General features: G+C 47.4%; 1 protein-coding gene across 1 annotated transcript in view; it reads left to right on the forward strand.

Moving 5' to 3' along the window:
- Positions 1-23,972, forward strand: part of BSN (bassoon presynaptic cytomatrix protein) — a gene marked incomplete at both ends in the record, with an annotated part of 91,775 nt that overhangs the window by 21,839 nt on the left and 45,964 nt on the right. Inside the window, one exon of the mRNA XM_080350730.1 lies at positions 2,354-2,753. Coding sequence (XP_080206856.1) covers positions 2,354-2,753 — 400 coding nt within the window. The remainder of the gene's footprint in view (positions 1-2,353; positions 2,754-23,972) is intronic.

Consider the following 23,972-nt stretch of genomic DNA (forward strand, 5'->3'; position numbering starts at 1 on the left):
AAGCATCTCAGATAATTGTAAAATAAATAAACGCGTTAAAAAAGAGTGAAACTGCTGCTGGGAGCGGGATGGAGATGGTGCACGGCGTTCCTTTGCACCTGAAAAGGTGAAGGAAGGCAGGAAGAAGCTCCATCCTGGGCTTGAAAAATTCACTCTTTGTATAAGAAAGGAACTTAAGCCAGACTGCTAGTACAACTGATACCAGCTATAAAAATAAGTGATAGCTACTAATATACTACTGAACACTTCTGCTGCAGGTAGCTGCTGTATGTTTTTTCCATTTTTCACTGAGCTGGAAAGTGAAACTGTGGTTTCATGCTATTTCTGTGGTCAGACCTGGTCAGAATTCCTGCTTGGCAGTAAACATTTTTTTTGGTATCAAATAGGAAAAAAATAAATTGAATTTTGAAATTTGCAGTGGAACAACCATTCTCCTATTCCAAACAACAGTTATTTGACCGTATATACATGAATTTCTTCAAATAATGTTATTTCAATGTTACATAATACACCATTAGGATAGTGTGTTTGCTAGCACACGAATACCGTTTCCATAAGAATTAAATTTAAGGAGAGAAAGTGCATTTTGCTTTCCGACAGTACTTTCTCCCGCTGTCTAGGACTGTGCTCTCCCATCTGCATGAGGTACGATGCCGCACGTTTTACGGGGCAGCGGCTTTGCAGCCCTCTGCATCCAGGGGCAAATCCCGATTCCGGCCCAGGAGTGTCAGTGCCCACGATGGGGGAGCAGCACGTGCAAACAGCACCGGTTGCAGGTGTCTGGCTGCAGGGCCAGGTGCGGTTTGCTCTTTAGTCTGGAACAGATCGGTTACTCCCTTATTGCTTTGCTTTATTATTATTGTGCGATGCCTCCTTCGGAGAAGTGGGTTTCAATTTGCAGCTGAACAGTATTCCCAAAGTGCTATTTTAATATTTATTTTCGTCTGACTTACTATTACTGTGGCAACATGCACTTTGAATTTCATTAGTTTTATGCATTTAAGTTCCCTTTTTAAACCTTCATAAGGTCAGACCCTGCTTGGGTAAATCAACAATTTATTAAATTTGAGATTCTGAGTAATTTTTTCCTTAAACAGCTGTAGATCACAGGTAATGGGGGCATTAGGGCTTCTGCCTTTTTGAGAAATATTTGTGGGCCTTTCTGATAAACAGGTGCACCAGATTATTCTGTAATTAGATAAACATCTTGCATGGCAGATCCGTTCTCCTGCACTCACGGTCCGTCAGCAGCACGTCGCAGGGTCCCTGTGCTGCAATACTGCGGGAGGTGGGCCGGGCAGGATCTCGTGCTCTGCAGCACAAGGACTCAAAGCTCTGGCAGCCGTAGCTGCCCCAGAGCTCCCTGGAGCACTCGACCCTCTCCTAGAGCGCTGGGGGGGCTGGAATCACATGCTGTGGGGTGCTGAGCATCCCACACGGGCTCCAGGACAGCTGCTGAGCAGCAACAGCAGGTGCAATGCCAACCCCAGCGGTCCTCCTTCTGGGGAGCTGAGGTTTCACAGGCAGGTTTCGTAGCCTCATCCTGGTGACCTGACGCATCCCGGCTGGTTTTCTGCCCAGTGAAGACTCGCATCACCCAGAAGAGGGTTCAGCTGGGGCCAGCCACCCCACACAAGCCCCTGTTCCCCACAGTTCTCCTTTTAGTAATGATTCCTAAAGCAAAGCTGATGTCCTCTCTTAATTTCCCACTGCTGTGGCCTCTGGGAAACCAGCCCTCAGTTGCTTTCACCTGTGACTCGCTCAGGGGCAGCTTGACAGTCGGAAAGTATAAGTAGTTCTGCTGCCTCCTTTGAGAGGGCTGCTCCTTCAGCAGACAGGGCTTCTTGCTGCCTTTTTGTTCCACAGCAACTCATAAAAGGAGGTGATAAGAAGATGGTTTAGCACACGTGGGCTGTCTCCCTGCAGAAAGGGCCCTACAACCTGCAGCCCAGGGTTGCTGCTGCCTCTTGGAGTGCTGGTTTGTACTGGCGAAGTGCTAATAGGGAGCCTATGGCTGGCAGGACACTGGGCTGCTCCAAACTCCTCTTTCACGTTTTCTGTATGACTTTCTGACTCAAGTTCAACTCGGAAAATGCCGAATAATTCAATTACATCTCTGCTGCTGGGTTATATAAGAGGAAACTGAAATTGTGCCTTGTTTCATAAGGTAAAGTGTATCTTTCTGCTGATCTGAACAGCTTTTCTGGTTTGCAGCGTGGCTTTACTGTGTCTCCTTGGCTAAGCTGGGGCTTCAGGGGTGAAGAGGGATCTTAACATACTTTTCTGCATTGACTGGTGTCATTTGAATGTACTAAATCTGGCTTATTGTGTATATTTTTTTATGGTGTTTCAGCACGCTAAGGAGACCAGAGCAGCTGGATCAGGCTGGGGCCCAGCGGTCACCATCCCCCTCCCTCACCCAGACTGCACCCAGCACCCAGAGCCCCAGGGAGATGAGGGGCCGGGGCCAGCCTGGAGCGGCGGCAGAGGGACCACGAAGGACACTGCAGGTGGACAGCAGGAGCCAGGGCTCGGGAAGGTCTCCCTCGGTGTCACCGGACCGGGGCAGCACCCCTACCTCTCCCTACTCGCTGCCGCAGATCGCCCCCCTCCCCAGCAGCACGCTCTGCCCCATCTGCAAGACAACGGAGCTCACCTCCTCCCCCGGCCAGCCCAACTTCAACACCTGCACCCAGTGTCACAGCAAGGTCTGCAACCAGTGTGGCTTCAACCCCAACCCGCACCTCACCCAGGTAACGCCTCCTCTTCCTCAAGCAGCCTTCCTGGACAGTTTGGGTGGGTGGTGGGGTGACCACCACCAAGGTTTATAGGGAGAGGTTGTTGCTTTCTCCAAGCACAGAAGTTGCACCTTTGCTCTTGGCAGCTGTATTGGCCAAGAGCAAGGGCTTTTCTGGTTAATCATGGGATGACTGTGATAATGTGAGCTATAATGAGGTGGGAGAAGCAAATTAGTTAAAGGGAAATGGTAGACCACCAGAGAGGTTTAGTCTCTGTTGCTGGGACCCCAGGATGCTTGGCTGAGGTGACTTCTACATACACAAAACTGCTGTGATGTTGAAGGACTAAACAACATGAGGGGAGCAGAGGGGTTGCTGACAACTCTGAGGTGTCGAGCATCTTAAACCTGACTCATCCCAGGGGATGATGTTTTGGTGGCAGCTGAATTTCAGGCAGCACTGGGCTTGGTGGCAGGAGAAGTGTGAGGATCTGTGTGTGAGATGGTGCCTCACTGGGGAGCGATTCGCACTGTGCGGGGTGTGTGATGTGGGTGGGCTGGGCTCCTGGGGGCGGATCTGGCAGTGAGGAGGGTGCTGGGGCTGGCTGGGGTGCAGGGCTCCCCGTGCCCATCTGTCAGGTCTGAGACTTCCACGCAGGGTGGGAAGGGACACGGATGCTGCTTTTGTACGTTAGTAAAGAGCTACTTACCTCTGCAAAGATCAGCATAAAGTATCAGATCTTAATAAAGGGCCCTGAGGTGGGAATTTGGGCTCCTGCAAGGAAATGCTATGGGCCACTTTTCTGTTTCGCTTTTTAATTGATTTGCTAAACGTTTATTTTGTTGGCCAAGCATTACATTGAAAGTTGACCAACTACTCTGAATAGTAGCAGTTAAACAGCAAATAAACAAACAAAAATGCACCAGTTGCTCAGGTTCTGGTCAATTGGGACCTGTCTCCTCTGCCTGCGGTGTCCCCAGCCCCGAGTCTCTCTTGCAGATACCTACGTTAAAATGTGTGTGTGCACAGAGTCTCTGCTTTGCATCTCTAGGTGTTCTCTTTGTATCTCTAGGCATATCTGCGCTCTGAAATGTGATTGACTGCGGAGCATTTTTAAACATTAAATCAAAAAAATGGGAACTGGGATGAAAAAGATATGTTGTGGGTTTTTTTTTTTTTTCCTGAGCTTAATATACATTTCAACACCCAGCACCCTTATGACTTGTAAGTAGGTCACTGAGGGAGGTGGAGATGAGAACAGTTGTCCAAGATCACTGTTTGCAGCGTGTTGGCAGCCGGTGTGACGGGCGGGCTGGGGAGCAGCGGGGGTTGCTGCCGCCATGAGGTGTGACTGGCTTTCCTCAGCAAAATCCCAGTGCTGCTTCTCTAGAGCTCTGTGAAAAGACGTCTGCAGCAGCCTGGTGGGGCTAAAAAGGGTTCATGGGAGGCAGCTCGGAGGTTGGTCGCTTTCTTGGTGGTAGGATCCAGGTTGGGAAGGACCTCCAGAGGTCACCTAGTCCAGCTCAAAGCAGAGATCAGGCGTGGGAGCTCTGAGCTTTCTCCTCTTGGTTCTCAAACTGCCAAGGATGGACCTACTTGGTCCCACCTGCTCTACTGCTTGTCCATCCTCATCCATCCAGTCTGGTCCCTCAAACCCACGGTGTGCTGCAGGGTGGCTGGACAGTGTTGCCGAAGGGGTGGTTTGTGGGTTTATATTTTCCATTTGCATTTCCTTATGAATACATTTTCATGTGAATAGTTGATATTTCTACTTTTGCGCTGCAGTAGATATGGACTTGTAACTTCTCTTTCTGCTTTCAAGGCTTTCTAGCAGGGTTAAATCACACAAAAAAATAATTGCATTTTCTGAGAAAACCAAACCCAAGAAAACCAAAATTGTGTTTTACTTGGTAGCTCCTCTCCTGGGCAGTCTGTGGGACTGCTGGAGACCGCATGTGTGGTGAGGTGTGAGCTCCGGTACTTGTCTGGCACAACACAGCCATGTGCATTGACTTCCAATACCCTTTTGGGAGCCCGGGGTTTATATAAGCTTGATGCTTCTGATACATGTATGTATTTTTAATATATATATTATAGAATAGCTTTTAAAATTTTTATATATATAAATAAAATAAGAACAGGCTTAGTGTATGAGCTGTAGTTCATCACGCTCCATCCTGCCACTTACAAGTAGCAAAAGCAGATTTTTCCGAGGAGGGTTAACCGTACTCCCTAACAAAACACCTTGACTCGATAATTAGGTGATACCTTCTGCTCAGAAGCATATATATTCATTTGAAAAATTATTTATCTTTGTCTTATATTTATTTTATTCTTTTTCATGTGGGTTTGATGATCATTTTATCTTAAAGGCAAGTAATGAATTTCTATCATGACAAAGCATTTAGCCTCTATGGCATCTTGAGTAGATCGCTTGTTGAGAGGAAAAGAAAAAATGAACCTTTTTTTTTATTTGCTGTGTTTTTGTTCCTTTGAGCACCAGCTCATTCTTGTTTCACAAGACTGGGCAAACAGAAGTTCCTGTCTGATGTTGGCGTCACTCAATATTTTACATGTAGATAATCATATTCTTCTCTCTGTTCATCTCCACGCTCTGAAATAACCACTGTCATCGTTTTCAATTTGGTCGTGTGCTGGCAGGCCCGTTTTCTCGTTCATTCACTTATTCCTGAAGGTCAGTGCTCTTGCCATAGATGGTTATTTTAAGCAAGAGGAAATGTGCAGCAGGGAGCTGTAATGGCACCATTAAAGACAAGAAGTTATGAAATAGCATGGTAAAATCTAACAGTTCGCTTACGCTCCTATGCAGGAAATGGGATTTTTGAATGGAGATGTGTTATTTTAAATGCAAAACTGCAGCCTTAACGTTCTAGTAGGATTTTTAATTTCTCATTAAAACTTTTTTCTAGTTTTCATCTGTGTTGTCTTTGAGGGGTTTTTTGGGCAGCTTGTTCTGCAGAACCGTACCAGCAATTCTGTCGTCTCCTCTGGGTGGAACATAGCTCAGTTTCAAGCCAGTACAATAGGTTTAGAAAATCCTCTTTTTGTACATCTTTCACTTTGTAATGCTGCTCCTGTGGCTTTCGCCTGACTGATCCTGCAGCATGTTCATCTGATTGGATTTGCTCTGTTTGGTATCACAAGGAGCAACCTACAGGCAGCCTTTCTGTTCTCAGGGGATCTGAAGTGCCACTGCACATGGCTAATGTGAGAAATTAATTTCTTCTTCAGTGTCCTCCTAAAATTTTGGGGGCTTCTTTTAATTAGTTTCTTCCCCATCCTAAGTGCTAAACCTAAAAAAATTAGAAATTGAGTTTGATTTTGATCAAGAGCACTGGTAGAGCATTAAAATCTGTGCTTTAGTTAGTGCTGAAATGAAACTCAAAGTGTCTGGCTGCCTATAGCTTTGCTTGGAACTGTCTGGGGGTTATATAAAAACCTTTGCATTCTTCCTTACCTTTTTGTTGTGCTTTTTTTCAATTTGAAATTGTGTTCATCAGATGCAATTTCATAAGTAGTCAGATGCATGCAACAGAGATTTTTTTCCCCCCACAACCCTGAATAAAAGGAGCATATTTATACAAAATTACTTTCTTTTTGAAGTCCCTGCTTTTGTCCCCAAGCCATTTTGAATGTATTTGCTATATTTATGACTGTATGAAGTGGTAATACTTGTTAAACTTCAGTTCTGGTCCATGTTTTTAGCTCTTCTTAGGGCGACCGAGGACATTATTTGTACTTTGTTGCATTATGAATATCGCGTAATATGAAAAGATGAAATATTTTAAATATCTGATAATAAATCTGTTGTCTATGAGCTCTGTGCCATGTGAGATCATCACCAACATTTGATCAGACCTTCAGCAAGTGAAACGTAAAAAGTCTCAGGAAAGATTAAAAACTTGCTGGTTGGTTTCCCAACCGCCGCCAGGGTGGTTTGTCAGGAGAGGAAAAAGATCTCTTGGCAGCTCTTCAGTTATCTGTAGCGGGAGGATATACCCACTAAAGGAATCTCAAGTTTTTAGGTAAGTTCTTAAATTTTATAAATGGAAAATAGGCCATCAGCTGAGGAGACGAGAGTGAAGTAGCATGAATGAACAGTATGGGGCCATGTTTGTCCTCTCGTAATGTAACAGTAGATAGTTTTCTGCTCGATACTGTAAGAAAATCCAGGTAAAGTGGAACAAAGAAGGAGTTTAGGGCAGCCGAGGGGTGACCCGGTGCTCAGCAGAGCATCTGCAGGAGGAGCAGTGTGGGGTGGCCTCTGTCCAAGCCTTCTCCAGCCCATCTCCACCAGCATCGCCTCATTCTATTAGCAAATGACTTTAAAAAAAGACTGGGTGTCCTGGGAATTGTGGAGGTGTTCGTATGCTGCTTTTGCCGAGAGCCCATTTCTCATGTGGTTCATTGTGTCAGTTTTATTTCTTGCAGTGTGTTAGTGTCCGATTTTCAGTAAAACCTGCTATTTCTGTGAATTAACAGCCCAGTCTGAAGTATTTATGCCTCAGGAGGCTTTGGCTTGACGAGTGACCGCTGGTTCAGTGGCCCCACGAGCAAAGGGCTGTGCTTAGGGCTGCCAGAGGGGTTGTTAGTTCTACGTTAAAACCATGGCCATTATTAATACAGTAAATCTCCAGTCTTCTCCTTTCATCCCTCATCTCCTGCCTGTTGTTCACTGAACATCCAAACGTTTACAGGTTTCTGATGTCTGCTGTGTAAGCGAGGGCAAAATCCCTGTTGACATGAGCGGTTTCACCCCAGGTCTAATCGGTGCCAAAACAGTTTTGGGGGGAGTCGCTGGGCTCAGCTCCCTGTGGTCTAGGTAGCCCTGAAGTCATTGGAACACGACTGTAATTTATGTTTCTGTAATTTATGTGGCTCAAAGCCATGTTTTACAGTATGTTGTGTGCTGACAGGCTGCCCTGTTGTTCCTGGGTGCTGATGTGGTGGTTTCTGGGACTCTGTGTCCAGCAAGCTCGGGGGCCATCAAGAGGTGAGCATGGTGTGAAAAAGGGTGAATATACTGCTTGCCAATAGATAATTAAACACGATTTTTATGAGACATTTAATCTCCCCTGCCTTTTTAAACAACTAAAGCAGTCCTTCTCCTCCCTGGCTTTTCACTGAGAAGCTGCAGGATGATGCTGGTGTGGTGTCTCCTAAATTTCCAAGGTTTCTCTGGATGCAGCAGCTCCAAGGTTGGTTTAGTGCTTTGCAGCGGGTCTGACGGCAGAGGAGGAGCCACGAGATTCCATTTATGTGGTCTCTTCTCTTGCTGAATGGCAAACCTAACAATGTTTCCTCCTGCCCTTGGGACCTCGTTGGCTATTCATTTTCCTGGCCGTGAAGCAACCTCCAGCCTCAGCTCCTGGCAGACGTGCAGCATCGCATCTCAAAGACGTGTCATCGTGCTTGTACAGAAATGCACGGCTATGTTTAGATATTGTAGTTCCCTCTCCCCTTAAAGAATGGGTGCTGGATCTCAAAAAGCAGATCCTATAGTGGGATAATATTTAACAGTAAGTGTTTCTCTGGTCTGGCATCCCCTGTGGATTTTTCCCCCCCAGTGTCATGCTTGTGGTGGCTGTGCAAGAGGAGCGGGTAGCTGGGGAGGTAGGGCTGTGGGGCTGGCTCTGTAAGCAGCAGTCCTCTCTGCTGTGCAGCTTTCAGCAGGTCCAGGAGCATGTATTTTCCTCCTGTGATCAGGTCAAAACCCAGGACGCCTCTGGGCAGGCAGGATTTGTGTGCTGCCGTGGTGTTAGACAGCTCTTTGCGTCTGTGTGTGCCGATGTTGCACCCTGCATCCATCAGGACCCCGGAGCTGCTGAGTCAAGTTGCCCATTTCAGGATGATTTGTCTTTCGAGATCATCCTTCTTCATGATATAGCTATAAAAATAAATTTGTTGTTAGCGTTACGTTGCAGATCCGGGAGAAATTTTCCATTGGATCAGGCTGTGCAATGGGAGAGAAACGCGAGTTTTATTCCAATTCACGGTTTGTTTTTAGCAGAGCTCCAGCCAGCAGTGACCTGCATGCGCAGCGTGTGATGCTGCTCGCAGGAGCTCAGCACAGCTGCTGATTTATCATGAGGATGCTGCGACTGGGGCAGCCTCTGCCCTGCACAGCACCCCCGGGGCAGGGACACTTGTCCCGGGCTGTGACCATGGGGCAGCTCCTGTCCCCAGGTTTGGGGCTGGCGTGCAGCGGGGGCTGCCCGGGACCAGTGCTTCAGCAGGGGTGTGCCTGCCTGGAGCAGCCCTCCTGCTCCCTTCGAGAGCACCTTGTGCTGGGAGCATGCTGGAAAAGATAGGCGCTAAAAATATGCTTTTTGTGATTGCAGTGGATATTCTGTATTTTTTTATGATGAGAAAATATTGATAGGAACCGATGTATCGCCGTGGGCCAACAGATTGCGTGTTTGTATGTGTATTTCCTGCGTTTTAGCCTTTCCTCACCAGTACCCTTTGCCTTTTAATACCCTTATCCCTATACTGTGTATCCCAGCCCTTGTTTCATCCTGTGTCTGCAGGGAAGGATACTTCTACTTTCTCTTGGGTGGACTGTTTATTTCTGCTCTATCTTTTTTCAATGGTATGATTAGCACTGAATAAAGCATCTAATACGATGCTAGAGAGTAGTATACTTGCTGAGGCTTTCTACATATAAGTGGCTTGCTTGCCTTTTCAGCCCCTACTACAGCCCAAGCAGGGGCTTCTCTCAGCCTTCTGCAGCGACATGATTGCAATTTAAGTTAGAGCCAACAACAAAAAAAACCAGCTTGTGAGTAATTCTGGCTGTTCCTCTCGGTGTGCCGCCTTTCTCTGTGCTCCGTGTGCATGATTCAAATAATGCAAAATTCACTTGCGGAAAATGTCAAAAAAATATCCTGGCTAAACAGTTCCCGGTGACTAACAGTGCTGGTGTTGCTCATGGTGGCTCCCCTGTGCTGACGGATGGCTCCGATGAGCCGCGGCAGCAGGGACCCGACTGTGGGGACGCATTAGCGTCCACAGTGACGTCTTAAATTGTTCGGAAGGGATGTGAGAGTGTGGCTTCCCACACACCAGAGTGATGCTGTGGTGGAGAGGGGTGAGAAAAACAACTGCAAGTAAGGATGAATGCTCCTGAGGGATGGGAAGCCGCCTGCTTTCTTCTTGGCATCTTCTGTCACTTGATAAATACCAAGCCCAGTGAGCTGCACACAGAGCCACCACCACCCTGTGCTGTCCTCCCCTTGGTACATGGAGTGACAACAAGCTGTTTGCTTGGATGGGACATGGTTTTCCTCCAGCTCTCAGCTCGCCTATCACTATAATTTAAAAAGAAAAGCAAGCCGAGGACAGGAAACTGCTGTCCAGCTCTCCAAAGCAGAGTGGGGTTCCAAGTCAGAGGCTCCCCGTGTTTTTGAAAGCTTGGCTGTGGCTGCTGCTTGCTTTCTGTTCCCTCCTCTGGACGTCCCTGGGCAGAGCAATAAGATAATTTACAGCCTGCGGTGCTGGATGGAGCTATTCTGCTCATGTGGATGCTGCTCAAGGTTTTCCTACCTGTCGAGCACATGAAATCTCGCACGTGATTAAGTGTCCTTCTGGATCCTGCTCACTGCATACAAAATATCCCAAAGCACAGCCATTGTGCAGTGCTTTATAGTCCTCACTTTTATGGTCCTGTTCGCGATGGGTGCCTGGTGGTAAAATGCTGCTTTTGGGGAGCGGTTGCGAGGAAACTTCAAGTGCTTTCAGTGCCTCAATGAGGATTGAGTTAATTCCAGCTGAATTAATTCCTATTTACCATCTTGCTACAAGCAGCAGGGAGCAGGGTGGTTATAATGGGGGGTGTCAGATGCTCCCCTGTGGCAGAGCTCTGGAGCGGGAGGAGATGCCTTGGCTGGTAACGATGAATGAGGCTTGTCTGGTCCTTAAAGACAGCAGTGTTTTGCAGAGTTGCTGACATCTCAGCAGTGTCTCTTTTGGCCTGAATTTTATCCCATCACTGTTGCATGGCCTTCTATCACCAGAAACCCAACTTGCTTCTTCCTAACATGGCCATGGCCACGTTTAGGTGCTGAGAGGCATTTATGTAGTGTGGCGGACTGAAAAGTATCAGATTTCTGAAAACAGCCCTGTGAATGCAGTAAGGTGTTTGTGGGACAGCAGTTTTTGCCTGCTGAGGTGTTCTTCACCACCTTAATTCCAGCTCATACAGCCTTGCTCCTGGACCTCACCCTCCTGTTGTACTCAGCTCCTCATCTCAGAGATGTAATATGGACCTGTGCTCCTGGAAAGCCCTTATCTGAGGGAGTGTGGAGCTAATTGGACTGTGAAATCGGGTTATTTTAACTCTGATTGAAATGCTGTTTTATCTGGGCTGTGTAGCTTTTTATCATGAACAGCTGAAGGGTGGGATGTTTCGATTCTGGAGTCTGTTCGTGGTGTGAATAGGCTGTGCTGTAGCTTGGTGTCCTGCCCCAGGTGACATCAAAGCCAAGGGGCTGGAATGGCTCAACAGGGAAAGATGTGGTCTGAGTGTGGAGCAGACTATGTGGCAGGTCTGTGGGTTTAAAGGTTTATCAAAATGAGTTAAGGCATAGATATAACATGGACATAACATGACACTAAAACAGCTGGAAGTCAGTTTTGAAGACTGAAGGGCCAGTGCGTGCTTCCCTTGCCCACTTTGCCCACCTCCTGCATCTTAACTGAGCCTCAGCTGCTTGTGCAGCAGCCCTGCTGCCCAGCCATGGCTCAGAAACCCCTTTGTGGGAAGAAGACTTAACAATGACTTTTTGCTCCCTCTCCACCTGCTCTGTCACCCCCTGGCTGTGTCTGAGCCATGGGGTTATACTGGCCAGACCCTTGAGCTGGAGAGGCCCGAGCTGTGGGCAGGACAGACATATCTGTCAGTCCTGTGGAGAAGTTTTGGTGCCCACCTACTCCCAGCCACCCTCTCCCCATTCTAACGAGCATGGCACAGTATTCCTCTTAGATGGAAACAGAAGCACAAACGCTCGGGCTCGTACGTTCAGCAAAGCCTAGATTATTCTGAATCATCCCACATCCTTATCAGAGCGCTGCAGACGGCGCTTGCATCAGTCACAGCGCAGGCTGGCCGCATCGGTGGCAGCGCTCGGCCCGTTTTAATTGCCACAAGCTAGCAGCTATTTGAAGCCCTGTCCCCAAAGAGCAAAAGAGCTTGTCACTGCGCGTAACTCAGCAAGAAACGCGGGCTCAGCAAGTGTTTCCTAATAAACACCCGATAAGGATGCAAATGTATAGGGGCACGTGTATAGTGCAGCAACCAGCTGGATGTGCCAGAGTGGGGACACTGCTAGGCTTGGCTCCAGGGTTGGGAACTCCCCTTGGGATTTTAGTTTAAGGGGTTTTTTGCCTCTCTTAATTGTAAAATACCCCACTGCCTGGAGACACAGGCAAGGGGTGAGCTGCAGGGGCTGAGCTGCTCTAAGGGAAGCTGGAAAGTCCATATCCCTGCAGCTCCTCGGGTGAGTTTTTCCTCCAAAACCAGCTTCATGGTGGTGCTGGGTGAGGCATTTGTTCTGCTCAGGCCTTCCTCTGCTTTCAGATGTTCTGCATGTTCTTTCTTCCCTGGGAGACAACCCATGTTTCTCCTGATCTCCTGAAAGGCACTGCTGCTCCTTCCCACTGTGAACAGACTATGATGCCTGGTAGATAAAATACCAGGTCTAGTGGAAAGGTCTGGCTAAAAAATAGTGGTCTGTGCTAAAATTACCCCGAGGACAAATTGAATTACCTGAATTTCTGGATTCCTCAGGAACAATGAGCATGCTTATTGTGGGGAGAGGCTTGTGCTTGGGCACATGTGCCTCCCTTTTGCCTGCAATGGGCAGTGTGTACTCTACATATTGTGAAACCTTTTAAGCTTTGAGAAGCAAATACCCTTGGTGTTTGGTGGAGCACACTGTGCTAATGCAAGAACAGTGGTGCTGGGGCATAGGAGGGGTCCATTCCAAAAGGTGAAGCACAGTTAGTTTATGAGTTCTCATACCTGGACGTGCTGCTTTCATCTGGTCTTGAGCAACCTGCCCAAAGGACTTTAGTCAGACTAGGACATGAATCCTGATGCGTGGGGTTTTTTTGTTTGTTTGGTTGGTTTTTGGTGTGGTTTTCTTTCTTTGTGTGTGTGTGTCTTTCCTCTGAGTCCCAAGTCAATACTGAGATGCGGGGCCAGCTCAGCCGATGCCCTGAAATTTGTTTTTACAAACTCTACCTTATGTTCTGGCCTGCCATATTAATTTTCCAAATGATATGATTGTGGCTTTCAAATTGGAGAGCGCTTTGAGAAACATCACCAAGCAGGCACGCTGCTGCTGCCATCTGTCTTTGAGCTGCTTCTGGGATCCCATTACTAGCTCTCAGCAGACGATCGTTATTGCTTTATTGAATTAAGAAGAAAAAAAGCCAAGTGACTTCTGAAATTTTGTTCTCCATAACTAATTCCAGGTGCTGAATTCTTGTTGACACCTAGGGGATGTGTTGAAATAATGCCTTATGCAGATCCTGGGTGTAAAGTTTTCACAGGTCTGCCAAGAAAAGCCCCATGATCTGATAGTTTGAAGAATGTATTATCTGGAGGGCTTCAAGCAGCCCCATGACCCTTGGATGAAGTAGTCTCAGAGCTGTGCCATCCCAACCAAGAGCCAACATTTGGCGCTATATTACTCTATGTAAAAAGTGAAGGCTTCATTGTCCTCCTGATGGGTTTGGCTAGCTCAGGCTGTTGTTCCAAGTCCCCCATCTTCTCCAGCTGACCACTTTTCCCGTGTCCCCCTGGGAAGTGCAGGTCCCAGTACAGCAAGACCTTCTCCCTGGGTGAGTAGGTTGCTGTTCACCAACGAGCAGCATCCCCCAAGGTGCTGTTGTCCATGCACCATGTGCCATTTTGCAACCCAGCACCTGCTGCACACCACGGTTCAGACCTGCTTCTTCTCCTGCTTCCACAGAGTGCCTGGAGCCAGCCCAGGCTTGGGGGTTCACACCAACAGATGAGTCTGTGGGCAGATAAAAGCTTATGGGAAGGTGATATTTATTCGAATGCAAAATGTTTCCTCCTCCTGATGCACAGGTCCTGCTGCTTCCCTCTTGCCAGCCAATCCATCCCTTTTCTGCCCAATTTAAGGCAGTTTGGGCCTGATTGCTCACGGTCAGCGCAGCTCCCGCTGCTCAGCTGGAGGTTTTGCTGCACAGCACTCGAAAATCAGGAGCAAGACCTCCTGATTGCACTGGAGTCTCCTGGGTTTGAAGCTGGGGCAGAGTGACAGTATTTATTGTTTCTCTCCAAAAGCAGTTTCTAATTGACATTGGAGCAAATCAAAGAGCGGGTGAAATCAGCTTGAACTGCGCGGTTTTCTCCTCCGTGGTGTTCTGTCTGTGGGGATGGACATGCCGCGGTGCCGGTCCCCTGGACCAGCATGCTCTGTGGCGGCAGCACTGGCGGACAGGACCCAGCGTGAAGGTGCTGGGGGTGTTTGGCACCTGCAGACAATATATTGAGCTGTAGGGCTCGAGTAAGAAATGCTTTTATAGAAACTGTGTACCTTCTCAAAAATATCCTGCCAGAGGCATAGGATGGCTGCCTGGAGATAGCTCTGTCACAGCTGTGATGCTTTAATCGAAAATACACTATTTACAAGTAAGAGAAGCTTTTTTTTTTTCTTTGCCTGACAAGTTAGTTTGAGATTTCATTAAACACTGGCCCATTCCTGCAGACAGAGTTGTCACCTGTGATGGTGTGGACGGATGCCCTCGTCAAGGAGCTCTTAAATACTTTGTTCAAATGGACTACCTGATTTATTCTTGTGGTATTTATTGCTTGGGTTGCATGCACCAGTGTCTGATACATCTCCATATCTCTTGCCATCTTCTCTTTGCAGCCACTGGTGCAAGAGACATTGCTGTAGCTAAGTGCTGTCTCGGCAAGGGGGACGCTCCCCATGTACTATGGGCTAGTACAGCCAGCTGTGTGGGCAATAAGGGGCTAAAGGCAACCTTAAAATAGCAGTTGGCAGTGGTGTGTTTGCACAAAAAGGGTTCTTGTCAGAGAATTCTTGCATGGTGGGCCTTGTTGGGTTGTGTTTGGTTTTTTTTTTTTTTGGTAGGGGCTTTTGTGTTGACTCAAAGCTGCTGTCATTTGGAGATATTTCAAAGAAAAGCTAAGCAGCTCAACAATGTAGAGGAATAATTTGCTTCTGCAGTATTTTTTGTATTAACTGAGCAATTTCTATCTGAAATTTTTTTCTCTTCTGTAGTGATTTCTAGTTTTGCAACCAAGGACTCAGCCCCTTGTTTGAGCAGAATGAAACCAGCTTTCATGGTGACCTTGCCCAAGACTTGAAATTGGGCTGAGAGGTCCTGGGCCAGTTGCTCTATGATGACCCTTTGGACCCAATCAGGAGGGCTCTCCTGATTGGGTATCTTCAGATTTTGGCTCGGGTGATGATAGTAAGAGGCAGCCTTGCTGACAGCAGGACCCCTTCTGATTATGTCTTTCTGGGTGCACCAGTTTAGATCTCTGTGGCAATAATGACTTCATATCAGCAAGCAAAAAATCCTGATTTTAATCTTACTTTGTATTTGTCCATGTTAGTAATTTTTTTTGAAGACATGTTGATTGCTATTGTAGACTGGTTTGCAATTAAGTGTCCCCTGCTTAGAGGTTACATAATGGCTATAAAAACTCCATTAACAGTGGTACAGCTTTACAGTTGTCTGTTCAAATTCTAATTGTTTACAGATTTTTGTGTTGGAATTGATGTTTTACTTAGTAGATGATGACTTCAAGCTGAGTCCAGGTGTGCTGGGATGGGGATAGGAATTCCAACACAGAAAGATTCAGATTGGATATTAGGAAAAATTTCTTCACTGAAAGGGTTGAACAGGCTGCCCAGGGAGGTGGTGGAGTCACCACCCCTGGAGGGGTTTAAAAGACTGGTAGATTGTGGCACTTAGGGACATGATTTAGTGCCAGCATTAGGTTAACAGTTGGACTTGATCTTGAGGGTCTCTTCCAACCAAAATGATTCTATTATTCTAAAGCCTATTCTAATCTACTAAAATAGATATTAATAGCTGGTAACTGAACAGACTGTTTCTGGTGTTCATGGCCCACATTTGTACGACCATTTCAGGCTGCCTGAGCAGCTCCTAAAAATGCACAGAAACTGTACCTGGAAATGCAGAAAACCATTATTTGTGTCTAAAAGACATGGAGCCCCAAGGGGAGATCAAGACCAAGAGTGATGCAGCATGAAGGTGGTGGCTGGCCACCTCTAAGAGACAGTTTACACATTGTGGCCTTGATGCTGGGACATGCTCGCCTGGGCAGATGCCTTCAGCAGGGAAAACTGGTCACAGGCTGGTTTTAATGGACAAAATTGCTGCTGTTCAGTGTTTGTGTTCTGTAGAATGGCAAGTAATGGATTTGGACTGCAAGGAAGATTGAGGTTAATATTTTGGGAACATTTTCTAGTAGTTAGGGTGGTTAAGCCAAAGCCCCTTCCCCCTTTTGCTGCCCAGCCTGTAAACCCACAACTGGTGGGAAGTTTTAAAGACCGAATTAGACAAAGACCTGCCAGCAGCCACGCAGGCTGGTTTGGTCCTGCCCAGGGGCAAGGACAAAGCCAAAGCCTTCCAGAGGCCCTTGCAGCTCTTTCTTCTTGCTGCTGCTGAACACCAGGGTGAAATCCCGAAGCCTTTAATGTGGGTATGTTGGAACAAAGCAGTGACATAAATAAAATTCAGATGCAGGAGCATCTACTGGAAAGAGCAGGGCAGGGAAGGGCGGCATTGGGTGCCCAGGCTGGAGGGAACCCACCCAGTGCCTCTCATCTGCATCTTGAAGAGTCAGAAAGATGCTTAAAGTTTATTTTATGGCCCTGAGCCCCATGGGAAAACATTCTGTGTGTGTTTGGGGTTGCTGGAGGTGGTTCCTGCCCATTGATGTGTGGTTGGTACAACAGGTTTCCCAGAGCAGTGCTTGGTGCTGTGATTTGTTACCCCTCGGCATGGGAAGGGGCTGCCTGGGATGGCTTTGTCGTGGGTTTAGGATTAACCCTCCTTCTGGACACCTTCCAGGTCCCTCTCCTACCCCAGTGTGGTGGGTCCTGGCTGGACGGGACTTTCCATCCCACCACAATGCTCCTTCTTCCCTTGCCGTGCTGGCCCTGCAGACCCCCATCCTCAGTGCTCTGTGTCCCGCTGGGCTTCGCTGTGGCTCTTAAACTCCATCGTGATGACCTGATGGGATTCCTGGGGAATCCAGTGTGGTCAGCTCCTGAGGAGGGACACCCAGCAACGTGTCTCAGGATTGTGGCATCTGCTCACTTCTCCTTTGCTGCAGCCGTAGATTGGTGTTTCATAGATTGTGTGGCTAGCTGGATTATAAATTATTCATGGCAGGGAACTTATCGTGTTTATCTGGAATAATTGGGCAATTAAATCTGCTTAGGTATGTAAAAAGATTGTGCAATGGCTTGTCTATATTCAGGCCTTAAATTCTACAAGAGCATTTATTACATATTTAATCCAGAATTTAAAAAAAAAAAAAAAGGCAGAAAATACATTCTGCTTGGATGCATTGATCCACTCCAATGTGTTCATTTGCAGAAGTTGTTCATTCCAGCGGCTTCACTCATAAATACATGTTGGACCAAGATAAATGAGACCAAACTTGGCTCCTTCAGTCTGGAGAAAACATGAAGCTATTACACCTGGCCTGTGACTGTCTCTGAAAATACTGAGAGTTATTTATGTTAGCACCAGGATTGTCTTTATTGTTTGAAAACTTCTGTCCTAGCTGTTTTCTACTGGGTCAGAGGATTGTGATCCTCTTTACCCTGACTGCTGCTGTGCCATACTCTGATGTTGGTGCTGCCACAGAAATGCAAAGTTTGGGGCATAAAGGGACCTTTGGATATTCCAGGCTGTTTAGTTGAGTCCCTGAGCTGCAGCTGGTATCTCTTATTGCTGTAATTGTCTGGGAGGGTTCCCAAAGGAGCCAGAAAGTCATGGACCAGGCTGCATCGGGGCCCTCTTGTAACTGAATAAATGTGGTGCCATGCAGTAAATGAATGATGATTTTATTCTGTGTTACTGATAGGAAACTGGGCTGCTTTTCAATTAATCTGTTACAAGTCTATTTATCAAAAGCAGTCTATGCTTTTTATAGCATTATAGCTCTGAATTGCATCTCTGCTGTATGCGGTGGCCACTTTGCATCCAGAGAAACCCCACGGCCTCATGTATTTCTCTGCCTTGAGCAGGAGGTAGTGGTGAATGGAAAGTTTTGAGCTCCCCTGCTCCCTCCCAGGCTTCTATTTTAGTCCTGCAGAAGACAATAAGTGAGCAGGACCGGAGGCTCCTGTTACTTGGGACGTCTGTCCTTCGGCAGCAGCAAAAGGCAAAGCGAGGCATCAGTCTGTCCTTGCCCGAGAGGGCTCCTGGGGATGTCCCACGTCACAGAGCAGGAGGGACCTGGGGCTGCACTTAAAGCACATTGGCATGCAAAGCTTGAGAGGTTAAAACTTTGGGGAGCTCTTTGGTCCCCCTGACGAAGCCCAAGGGACAGCACCCTGAGCGTGTGCAGCCATCCAAACCTTTCATGTGCCTCTGCGGCCAGGGAACAAAGGCTGTCTAAACAGGAGCTAGTCAGGCAGCAAATTGCACAAGAAACCTTCCCTAATGAACTGGAAGGACTTGTCCCTTCGCCTGGGGCGGCAGTGCTGCTTAGCTAGGCAGTGCCTAGCTTTGGCGAGGGGGACCCGCTCTCCAGGGGGGGCGGAGGAGCAGCACTGGGTCTGTCACTGGAGAGGTTTCCTCCTGCCCATCCATTTCCTTCTGCCAGCACGGGCGAGCGGTGAAGAAGGGGATCCTTGTGCTTCCCGAGAAGCTGGCAGCTCGATCGGCACCGTGGCCATGCAGGATGCCATGGGGGAATCGCTGTCCCACGGGTGACGGCAGACCAAGGTTAGTGGCAAAGCTCTGCAGCGTGCAGTTATTTTCTTGGAACATTTGCTGCATCTCTGTCGGTGGCTGCATGGTGTGGGTAAAGATCATCACAATAATGGGGTGCAGGAGCTGGAGGCTGCCTTGAAAACCCAGAGCATCTGCAGAGCCTCGGGTGGGTTAATGCCTCCTGACACGCTTTGGGGAGAGGAGATGACCTGCTCCAGCAGCCTGTGGTTAGTTGGGGGAGTGCTAACTAGAGAGAAGGAAATTGGTTAAGAAGTGACTAATAGGATGAAATGGCACTGTCTTATTCCACAGCTCGATTCTCTGAACAAACATGGTTTCCCATCTGTTGTTTGCGGTGAAAGGAGATGAGTTTGGGGGTTGGTTCTTCTCGCTCGCCAGCAAACGAGCAAGTTGATTATTTTCTGGCAAGAGTTAGCAGGATGATTACTGATGGCTTCGGTGGTTTCCCCTCCTGGGCAGAGTGCTAAGGGCTAGATTCTATTTGTATTGAGATGTTTGAAGATAAAGATGAGCATAAGGTGGCCTTTCTCAGAAGTGCCTCAGTGACCAGTTCCCTTGTCAATTAAGTGCCAAATCCTCCTAATTGCACAGTCCCTCCGGAGCCCTGGGTTGTCCTCGAACTGTGCTTTAGATTTGGACCAGGAAGCTTCAGCCCACGCTCACAGCGTGTTTGCATCCGCCTCCTCTCCACCTGGGTGCAGGCATCAATTTTGGTGATATCTTGATGAGCAGCATGGCCACGGACACACTGCAGCTCCTGCACCCTGAGCTGCTCCTGCTCCTATGGAGGTGTCTTGGGAGATGATGTCTGTTCTCTGATCAGACCCTGGCTGTGCACCACGTTGCAGCTTCCACAGGATGCTGTGCAGGCTTTTCCTTGCATCTGCACGCTGGCTTTGTGCTGATCCCAACCACCGCGGCTGCTTTTCCTGCCCCCAGCACTTTCCTGTGTTGCTACAGGAGAAAACAGCAGTGGTTCTGCTTTAAGAAACAACCCAAACACTTCAGAATAAGGCATATATTTGCTGTACGCTCCACCAACCGGTCTGAGATGGTGTGGGAAGCCTTCTCCAGGTGGTACCTTTATTTTTTTCCATGGATCAGCAGCTCTTCCAGGATCTGCTGAGCTTTCCCTGCTCTCCCGCAACCGTTCCCAGCTCCCGCCGCGGTTGCTGTTCCCTCTGTTCTCTACCCGGGGGCTGCCTTCTGGCACCGCCTCTGCTCTTGGATCGGGATGTGGCTTTAATTGCGGGGTACGTGTCTGTGGCAGATTTCAGCGTGACGATGTGAAAGGCAAGATGCACCCCCCGGAGAGCTCCTCCAGAGCAGATCTGGGAGGCACGGAGGGGAAGGGACGTTTCGCTGACTGGCTGATTTCACGAGATGATGGTTCTTTGTCTGAGTGGTTGAAGGTGCCTAAGGACACTGGCAGGCAGGTCATGGGCAGCTCTGGGGAGAGGCCAGGCTGCTGCAGGGCTCCTCCAGGGTAAGCCAGTCGCACCCATTAATGAAACCCTTCTTCATCCAGTCAGCGTCTTGGCACGGAGCCTCTCTATGAGCTGATTAGCGCAGTACTTCGGTTACTCAACTACAGCTTTGGGTATTTTTGTACTCGTTTAGTTCAGTCTGTACTGGTGGCTGCAAAAGGCAGAGGAGGGAGCTGTGACCATGGCCTTGGGGTGCATCTGCTGGGGGTTGGCTTCATGAGAAGTGGCTCTGGGGCAGACCCCCTCTTGGAGTCAAAGAGTTCCTGCTGAGGGTTTGCTATCTTGCTTTTCCCAAATCTGTTTTCTTCCAAGATTTCCAGTTTTGTAGAATATGAAATATGCATTTTAGGCAACTTGGAGGAAACCCACACTCCTTTTCTCTTCTAATTGCCCATGAACTTGGCTTCTGTTTTTTCAGCTTTCTGTGCACTCTGTTTTCTCATGCCAGAGGAGGAGGATGGGTTGTATCTTCTGCTGAACAAAGCTCATTTGCTCTGTTCTGTTCAAAGTGGTCTACCTAGGATGAGATTGGCCATACTTGACTTGAGATATCCTGGGACCTGTTTTTCCCAGCCCAAAATAATCACCAAAACCAAGTCAGATGAACTGTTCTCCTGAAGTGCTGAATGACCTCCATATGTGAGGCAGGGTCTCATAGCTGGCAAGGTGGGATGGCTTCGACTGCCATGAGGTGTAGTAAATGGGCAGAGCTGATGAAGAACCATTCAGTCTAAAGTCTTAAAAATGATTACCTAGTGCTCTCCTGTTCTTTTCAGTTTTTTTATTTTCATATAGTAGGATAACATCCTGGGTGGCCTCCAAATGGCCCAAAATAACCAACCCTCAGCAAAACCAAAATTATTCTTCCTTATAATCCTAATTGTTGGCTTGAAGAGACCTCACATGCTCAATTAAGAAGTCTTTCTGCTTACAGCTCATTTTAAAGTTTTTCCTGTCTACTGCGAAGGCTGAACTCTATACTTAGCTTACTTTGAGAGCTATATTGTCTTACCTCAGGAGAACAAAACAGCCTGCACATTACCAGCACTCTCTTGCATCTCCTGGTAACAAATCCAGGGGATGGACTGTTTCCACGTATTTCCTAAAATAGGTGGCGTTAGAATAACTTCAGAAGCCTTCTAAGCTCAAGCTGTCTCTGTTGTTTCAGATCATTTTTATCTGGGTGCTTTTCATGGTGTTTTTCTCAAGGGGTCGATAAGCTGCAGTGCACAGGGATGCTTTCTGTCCTCACCACATGCCTATGCAAACCCCCTGCTCTCTGCAGAGAGTCAGGATCTGACCCGCCATGCATGTGCCCGCCTGTAATTCTTCTCGCTGTTTAGAGGAATTTCACGGGAATGCCCTGGAGTGTTGCAGGGGGCTGTGGTGGGAAGGGGGAGGCTGGTGGTGGTGGTTGCATTGGGTACAGTGTACAGGCCTGGGGCAGCTCGGATCTTGAGTGCCAGTATACCATGTGTCAGTAAAGACAGGATGATCCAAGCACCCTATAGATGAAAAGCCTGCAAGCTTTACCTCCCTGAGTCTTCTGCTGAGCCCAACAGCATGTGTATAATTTGCTTTAATGGTTAGAAACATCTGCTGTTAAAAGTGATGCTTAATATATTTGGCTTCCATTTCCAGTCATTAGTTCTTTTTATGCCTTTTTCTGCCTAATTAAGAACCTTTTAGTACCTGATATTGTTTCCCCGAATGTGCTGCTATATCGTAATCAAGTCACTTCTTAATCTTCTCTTTGATAAACGAAAAAGATCAACCCAGTTAATTCTCTCATTTCAGACGTTTTTCTGCATCCCTAGCATCACTCTTACAGATCCGGTCTATATCTCCCACAGTGTTTTACTAATCTCCTTAAAATGCCAGTGTGGAACCATGGAGGGGTCTGGAAGGAGTCCCTGGGCGCTGGAAGGAGGGGGCTGAGCCACCTCCTCACTCCCACCTCCAGCTCCGGAGCGAGCGCAGCTTTGCCAGGCAGCAGAGACTCGACTTCATTGGTACTCAGCATTTTACCGAACTCTGCCATGTGTGAGTGGTGTTAGCCACAGTGAGATACTTAAGTTGTGGTGAATCCTCGTTGTCTTCCAGCTCAGACAGGTAACTAGTCTGAAATCCATTTAGCGTATTCACTATTCATATTTTATAGTGTGCGCTTTTTTTTTGTCAGCATGTCATGCGTTACTAGGTCAAAACACCTTTCCGACATCAAGGATATTGCTTCTGTGCATTACTAATATCAAATGTGCAGAGAATAAAATCAGGTTTGCTTGGCGTGACCTATTTTCCCTAAAACCACGTTGTCTGGCGTCTATGCGTGCCCTTCAGTTCTCTGCTGCCAGAATCCAGCGCTGTCTTTCTGTTTTGGACAGATGTCTGGCTCTGCCCTTCAGGCCGTACCTCTGCCTTCTTGGCTATTGAAGCAGAAGACTTCAAGTCTTCTAAAATTTCCTCTTAAAAATGAACATCAGCATGCAGCAGTTTTCTTAGCTTTCTTGGATCTCTTGGATGCAAAATTGCTCAGATCTGCCAAATTTAAATATCTTCTGGTGCTGGTAGATGTTGCTGAATGTTCTTCTCAGTTGCTAATAAGTTGGAAATGCTTCATCCTTGTAATGAGTGTTATCCTGCTTCTTCCCAACTGTTCTATGACAGTAATTACAGCACATTCGCCATATCTGTCTCATTAACAGCTTCACCATCTCCACCCAGCGATGGACCCATGTCCTTTCTAGGGTGGCCTTTGTCCCTAATGCCCTCAATTGATCCTTCTTACTGCTTCTGAGAAACTTCTTCCTGAAGTTCCTTTGTTTTTCATATGGGTTTAAGCATTTTGAGCCTCCTTGGTTGACATCAGTGTGCTGAGCTCTGATGTTTTTTGAATTTATATTTCTGATGGTGCTTTCTGGTTTGCACAGCAGCCGCCTTCACTTTTAGCCAGTCTCATTTGCTCTTCATTGAGGCACCAGTTTGGTTTCAGACTTATTGTCCACGTCCCCATATTCTTTGTATTTTTCAGTATTTCCTCCAGTCCGATTCCCAGGGCTGAAGGCAATTAGCATGCTCGAGCAGCCAGTCTCAGGGTACTAAAGAGAATGCAGCTTTACCCCAGCATTCCCACAAGGTGAGCTGGAACTAGAATTTTCAATAATCAGGGTTTTTTCTCTTTTTACTGATGGACATTTCATTTTGCTAGTTACCCAGACTGTTAGCTGTGCTGAGAAAAACAAATTATTCTTTTCCCATTCTTGCCCCTATTTCTGTTCTGTTTTCTGAGCATTTTCCCGCTGTATGGTGAATCTGCAGGCAAGCAGAGGAGCATTTAGAGGATGGTGACACAAGCCAACTGAATAGTCCTCTGTTTCCTCTATTTCTGCATCTTATTTTCCCAGTTCTCCACCAAATCAAAACTTTCAGGGGTTGGATTAGTAAAGATTTATGCCCAGGCTTTTCCATCCTCCTTTCTCTTTCCTGGGGGAAGGATCTTTGGCAGGATGACTTGACCCCTCCTCTTTACTGTGTTCCCTCCAGGATCCTTTAAGTTGTCTTTGATCTGTGTAATCCACGCATTGTGTCATCAGTTGCATCAGCAGAGGCTGGTCAGGCAATTTGTGATAATCCCAACTATTAATAAATTTACATTTCAAATGCTTGCTTGGGTAGCAGCCTCGCTGTATTCCTTGCAGCTCTCTCTTGCTCCTCAGCACAG

Source organism: Nesoenas mayeri (assembly GCF_963082525.1).
Source record: "Nesoenas mayeri genome assembly, chromosome: 10".
In the NCBI taxonomy this organism is placed as follows: Eukaryota; Metazoa; Chordata; class Aves; order Columbiformes; family Columbidae; genus Nesoenas; species Nesoenas mayeri.